The 6497-nt window shown below is 35.1% G+C and overlaps 1 protein-coding gene across 2 annotated transcripts; it reads right to left on the bottom strand.

The window, feature by feature from the left end:
- Positions 1-624: 624 nt before the first annotated feature.
- On the bottom strand, positions 625-6389 carry LOC116003084. Of its 2 annotated transcripts, none has more exons than XM_031243261.1 (14): positions 6041-6389; positions 5243-5307; positions 5047-5124; positions 4533-4608; positions 4084-4151; positions 3198-3299; positions 2830-2919; positions 2671-2745; positions 2540-2572; positions 2362-2442; positions 2215-2277; positions 1650-1718; positions 1191-1235; positions 625-1118 (listed from the first exon to the last, which is right to left on the bottom strand). In XM_031243261.1, the coding sequence occupies exons 1-14, from the start codon at positions 6081-6083 to the stop codon at positions 954-956; spliced, it is 1053 nt and encodes a 350-aa protein (XP_031099121.1). In that variant the 5' UTR covers positions 6084-6389; the 3' UTR covers positions 625-953. The 2 variants fall into 2 exon arrangements, with proteins under 2 accessions (XP_031099121.1, XP_031099120.1); XM_031243260.1 differs by having other exon boundaries at positions 1650-1727; positions 6041-6387.
- Between the last annotated feature and the right edge of the window lie 108 nt (positions 6390-6497).

Raw genomic sequence — 6497 nt, 5'->3', positions numbered from 1 at the left:
ATTGATCCTTAGTAGTGGAAAGGTTTTTTGTAATAGAGTTAGTAGTATTAAAAAAAAAAAAAAAAAAGTAGTGGAAGGGTTTTCAGACTTTTTATTTATAACCTTATTTTTCTAGGATGTTCCCATGATGTTTCTCTAGGATATTCCCATGATGTTTCCAAGAATCTTTTCAGGGTGTCTTCTCTAGAATTCTCTTGAGGGCTCCTATATATATAGTTGTAAAGAGTTTAAATATATATTTGAACTCTGATAATCATCTTTATTAAATTTTCAACCTCTATCATCAGCACCATTATAATTATACTATAGATCATAATCCACATTACAGTGTGAACCATTGATAAATAATCATCTTTAGTATACTAAAAATTCATTTTTAAAAAAATATATTTAAAAATAAACTTTAAGTACACTAAAAAATAAATCTTTAAAAAATAAACATTAAGTAATACTAAATATATCAGTGATACACCTTAAAAGATAAATCTTGATTCACAATATAATTATATTGCTAATAAACATGTGTCTCGTTGTATTGAGTGGCAACCGGAAAAAGCTTTTTTGACTGCCATTCGACACTTTAAAACTAGTATAGTCAGCAGAAATGTTGGCACTAGCTAGCAATAGAAGTAAATATTCAGTATTTAACTATTGGCAAGGCAAATGAAAGCCAGTAAAGAGTGTTTCATTCGGGGTACCAACGAATTTTTTAAATTAAGGTTGGCAATCCTCTTATTCAACCTTTGTTCATCTCCCCTGTGCTATCTACCCAAGTGTAGACAAAAATATTTATCCTTGGCTTCTAAAATTAACCCTATAATATGTTTTGCTGCTCTACAAAATTCAGCCCAGTGAACAAGAAGTTACTGAATGGGCAGCAATAATCGACATAGAAACACTTCTTTCCGAATGGATTAAGAATATATATATCTTACGATACTACGGGCACACACCTACTTGAAAGTCTGAACTGCACTGCGGCTTCTTGTAATAAATGCAGCACTCGCAGATAGTGTGCGCCCAAACAGACCACTTCTCTCTGATGTAGAGGCGGCATTTAGAATCTGAGGGCTGTTTCCACTCGCCATTCCTACCACATCTGATATTCCTCGATGGATCTGAAAGAAGTTTTCTTGTTAAGGGCCAACCTTCGGTAATTACAAAGATAATTCTAGAGGAGTTATCTATACCTTTGCACCGGAGGGGGAAGACGGAGCAGCACCATGAGGGGACCGCTGCAAAAGAAAGAAATACAAGTTTAAGATTTTCTTAAACACTGCCAGAAAGAAAGGAACCAAAATGAGTCCTGGAACTTAAAATGGTTATTTTTGTGAAGTGGATTTAAAAGGAAAATTGGCATATGATAAAAAGGGTATCAAGATTTTTTTTTCTTTTCGCTTCTTATTGTAACCTAAGTCCAGTTATTTTTAATCCTTTTAATGTTTGTCCTCCATCGACTACCATGATCCACCAGGAGATTAGAGTTGAATCTAATATATATTCATAGCTACAGAGTACATTAAAGGTTAACTTTGGGCTCAGGCTTTCCCCAAGTTTTTTTTTATTTTCTCTCATCTCTACAGTACGAATTTGCTTCTTTTACCACCCTGTTTAACACATCTTTAAGAACTTATAAATCATTCACTAACCTTCTGAAATCCATTAGATGCAGATGGAGATGGTGGTTCAACAGGTGAATTGGGAGATAAGGGCTCAACCTGCGAAGGCTAGGAAAAATTTAACAAGGTCAATAATAATAATTAGTACTTGGACTATATATCAAGACAAGAATCCATTCTGCAATATAGAGGGGTGCCCTGATGAGTAGTAACCAATTTGGTTTACACATGTATGGGATTTGTACTTTATCCCTAATTAGACAAAATTAACAAAGCATGTATACTGAACCACCCCACCCCCATAATCCTGGCAGAGGGGAAAATTTTACCATAGGAAAAAGAATGCAAGAGCATACAAGGAGAGTCCATTTTTATCAAAGACAGGCATCCTCACTTTTCATTTTTGACACCATCAAGTTGATACTTATTTCTTTTTTTTTTTTCTTTTTTTTTTAAAGTTGATACTTATTTCAGTCTATGAAAATGGTTTGATAATTTCGAGTCCATTTTTATCAAAGACGGGCATCCTCACTTTTCATTTTTGACACATCAAGTTGATACTTGTTTCAGTCTATGAAAATGGTTTGAAAATTACCACTGTTGAAGGAGTCACTTCCGGCAATTCAAGGGAAAGCCTTGTTGAACTAGATGCAGATGCCTGAGGATTCATAACAAGTAGATATTAGAAAATCAGCACGACAAAAGAAAAAACATCACTAATGGAAAAATTTATTTTTCATGCCTCAATCTGTTCCATGGCTCTTCTATTTTCCAAATTCTTTGCAACAGCAACCAACTTTCCAAGGCCAAAGTTTGTCTCGTTCTACACATGCATCAAATACAACACCACCATGGCTATTAGGCACCAAAAACCAATTGCATTATTAATACTGAAATTTGGCAGTTAGTTCAAATTATACCTGTCTCCCTTCTATCCTACTAATTTTGGTCTCCTGTGTGACATAATAGTTTCAATTAGTATGTAAATAGAAAGAGTTCAACACAGTATGACACAAGGCAAAGAAAAACTACAAAAATATATATAAATTACCAGATTTTGGACAACAAGATGAACTGATTGTAAATCGTCACCGATTGTTCTCACCTCCCCTCGAAATTCAGAAACCTAAATGATATAATAAGGTTGTGTAACGAACAGGAAACTTTCCATGAAACACAAGACAAGTAACTAAAACTTCATAGAACCCACCTCCTCCTTAATAGCAGCTGTATTGTCACCACACTCATCTATTTTGGAATCAACACGGTCAATACGTGATGATAAATGCCGTTTTGTTGCCTGGAATACATAAGAAACCCTTACAAAGAGAATGCATATGAATTTACAATGCAACAAGCAATAGTTCTCAATCCAGAAGTTACCAACAAAATGTTTTAGTTTTTTAAATATTTTTTACATGACTCTAGTCAATTTAGCTTAGAAGCCTAGCTTGACAAAACCATGTTTATTAGTTTGCACAAAAACATTTTCAATTATCTATACAGATATGTTTGAATGTAGGTATTCATTTATGTTTTTATAGAATAAATGGTAATATCAAGTAGGAATGAACTTGCCGCAATTGATGTGTAAACACCCTCAAGCTGTTTGGTCACAGTAGAGCAGGCATCAGTTAAACCACGCCTGGTTGCAAACATCAAATCAGGAAGCTTCCAACCCTGAAATACAACACTGTATTCAGAACGGCACCATATCTGGAAAATGCTAAACAAAGAAGAATCTAAAAATGAAAAAAGTGAATAGAAAAGAGGACTTGGAGATTTCACATTAATATTAGCCAAGATTAATTGTCAATCCAAACAAAGTCATGAACAATTTCATTATCTAAATAGAGTTCCCAATCCAATTCACCAACATGCAAGATGCAATGTACAACGACATGGCATATCAAAGAAAGAAAGTATTACTATTGTTCGAATGAAGTCATGAACAATTCCATTATCTAAATGGAGTTCCCATCCAATTCACCGACGACTCAATGAGATAAAATGGAAGTTAGGGTGTTCTAAGCATGGAAAGACTAAAACTAATTAGTACTATAACTACGAGAAATAAAGCTTAATAACTAAACCAAACTATTAAAACCACAAGGACCATCCATATAACATGGCTAAATTACACTATAGTCAGAACAAACATCAAGAACCTGCCAAAAGAAAGCATTACAAATAACCAGCATTTACTGATTTACATGACTTCCCAGCAGGAAAGGTCAATGAATTGTAACTAAAACAGCACCACTCCATGAAAATTTTGGAGAGGGTGCAAATGAAGACAATATTCTGAAAGGCATACGAGCTGCAATGTACATTACAATATCACATGACATATAAAAGGAAGGAATTATTACTTGAGAAATTAAATATATAATTATGTACATTCCTGATAATAAAGTAAGCATTCACAAGGAAAATTTATTGAGAATAAGCTAGAATGGAGTACCTTCCACCAAAGATATCCATATCCAACCACCACAACAACAACAATCATGCCATATTTGCCACTTGAACCTGCAAAGAGTTTTTGAAAATTAAATAAAAACATGGAGCAGTATGGTCTCCAACACAAAAGGAATACTGCAACAATAGGAGGTGGAGTGGAGGCTTGTTCGTTAGCATAAAAGTCAGAATGCCATTATCACTACAGGGAATGAGGAAGGTGAAAAGTTTTGCCATCTTTCTTGCATTGATTAACAGCATCCATATTTCAAAAATTACTATAAGTGAAACCTTCAACACTGACAATAACTTCTTTGAGGGATAGTAAAGACTGAGCAATGTAATAACAGGTGCGTGGAAACCAACTCTTTCCAGGGTTGGTTAAGATTCAGAAATGTAAAACTAGACTAGATGCATGAAAACTAATTGTTTTAATAGATAATATGTACATACCTGAACCACCTGAAGTAATAATAGTTACAGATCTATTTGATGCCAAGAGTTGCAGCTCCTCCCTCAAGCTATTGACCTGTAAAGGTAAATATAAATTCAAAATCCTACAATCAATACCTTAAATGAGTCTCAACAATATTAGGTAAACGTTCCTAACAGAGCTTAGCAAGTGTATTGCAATGAAAAATGCCTTCAATACAAAGCTTCTTCTGTGGGAAAAAAAGAGTACACAACTGAGGGATACATTGCTTGTAGCATCACATTGGGAACCAATATGACTAGGGCAGAACAACTAAGCCACCAAAAATGCAATTTTCCATTTTTATTTTTTGGTCAGTGATAATAATTCACAGATTAAGGAGAATATATGCATAGGTTTAACTTCATGGTAACATAATGCAACTTAAAGACAATACTTTGCATAATCCAATGAACTATATGGAAATGTACCTTTAAAGACTAAAGAAAAATGAAACAATAACACTTACAGAAAACATGAAAGCACATTACAAACCTGCTTCAGCAAAGCATCACTATGAGGCTTAGGATTTGGACTTTTTGAATTATCTTGCTTGATTTGTTTGAATATTATCTGCAACAAAAGAAAATATTGAGCTGCCACCCAAAACTTAATCAACTGTAATAAATAATCAAGGTAAAACTGAAGTTTAAAATAGCCAGGAATTTTAATGCAGAAATAGTAATCACACCTTAAAGGCGCCTGAGAAATAATCACCAAAACTCGATTCTTTTGCCAGAGCTGACACAACAACACCTGAAAAGGCAAACTTGGTTCAGGCTTCAGCATGCTAAAGAAGAAGAATATTGATAACTTCGCTAAGTAAAAATAGCAATTAGAAGAAATTAACTATCTAAAACTGAACTCATGAAGGTTCATGTAGCCATAATTCCAAACTAAGCAGGCAATTAATGACCTGAATCTTCTCTTTTCTTCGGTTTTTTACAGTATAAAATCCAGAGGTTCAAAATAAAGAATGCCAGCTCCTTACTACACAAATCATATAGGAAAGTGAATGTCACAAGAAGTACCCTCCTAAAAGACCTTCACCATTCCATGTTGCTAATCTAAATCTCAATTAACACTCCACTACACTTTTTAGCTGCTTATTAGCTTCTCTTACTTCAAATTCAACTATACAAATTTAGTGCATAAAACTAAATACCAGAAAAAACACAAAGAAAAAAGAATGAGCAAGCAAAAATTGGAAAGATCGTAGATGCCAATTGCTCTACTAAAACCAGCCTACATATGCCAATAAAGAAAGTCCAACCACGTACTGTAGCTAGTTAGTACTGTAATCCGTACTGACCAAAGGGTTTATCAAAACCCTAAATTCCCCTCAAGGAATAAGTAGACAATCACAAACAAATCACTCACAAAAACACGCACACACGAAAGTACGCATATCCACACAAATTAGCTCAAAATCGCACACACGATAGACAGATTACACAGTCCGCATAGGTCGGGATAGGGATGCACTGACCGGTACCGAAGAGGAATGCGACCTTGCCGAGAGGAAGCGCCATGGGAAGCGACGACTGAATCGATTACGCAAAACCGCAAAGCATTGAATCGTTGCAGAGATGGAGAGAGAAGGGGCGGATGAAATTGTGAATCCACGAAGAAAGGGAAAGTTGTGAACTTGGGGAAGAAGACTGGTTTTTTCACTCCGTAGTAAATAAATCTGATCGAAAATTTCAATAATGTCGCTGTCTCTGTTTCGGTGACGATAAAGAAAACAGGGCAAAATTTTAATGCTGCGAGGAGTATAGCTCCAGAAGAGAAGAGATTCGATAAGTTAGCTTAAATTAACTGAATTGTGTAACCAACCTTAACCCTAATTTCGCGACAATTTTGTAATTTCTGAAGGTGTCGTGTCTCGATAGAATAACACAGGATATGCTATTCTTCGACCACCCCCCCCCCCCCCCCCCCCCCCC

Source organism: Ipomoea triloba, chromosome 13 (assembly GCF_003576645.1).
Source record: "Ipomoea triloba cultivar NCNSP0323 chromosome 13, ASM357664v1".
Lineage (NCBI taxonomy): Eukaryota > Viridiplantae > Streptophyta > Magnoliopsida > Solanales > Convolvulaceae > Ipomoea > Ipomoea triloba.
This window is presented reverse-complemented; position numbering and strand designations above follow the sequence as displayed.

What these genes read in the sequence shown, in the direction of transcription:
- LOC116003084 (XM_031243260.1), bottom strand. Translation starts at nt 6,083, where the DNA reads ATGGCGCTTCCTCTCGGCAAGGTCGCATTCCTCTTCGGTACCG. An exon ending in CGCATTCCTCTTCGGTACCG is followed by an intron (nt 5,308 to 6,040) that starts GTCAGTGCATCC and finishes TTGCCTTTTCAG; the next exon opens with GTGTTGTTGTGTCAGCTCTG. An exon ending in TATTACTTCAGGTGGTTCAG is followed by an intron (nt 4,152 to 4,532) that starts GTATGTACATAT and finishes AACTCTTTGCAG; the next exon opens with GTTCAAGTGGCAAATATGGC.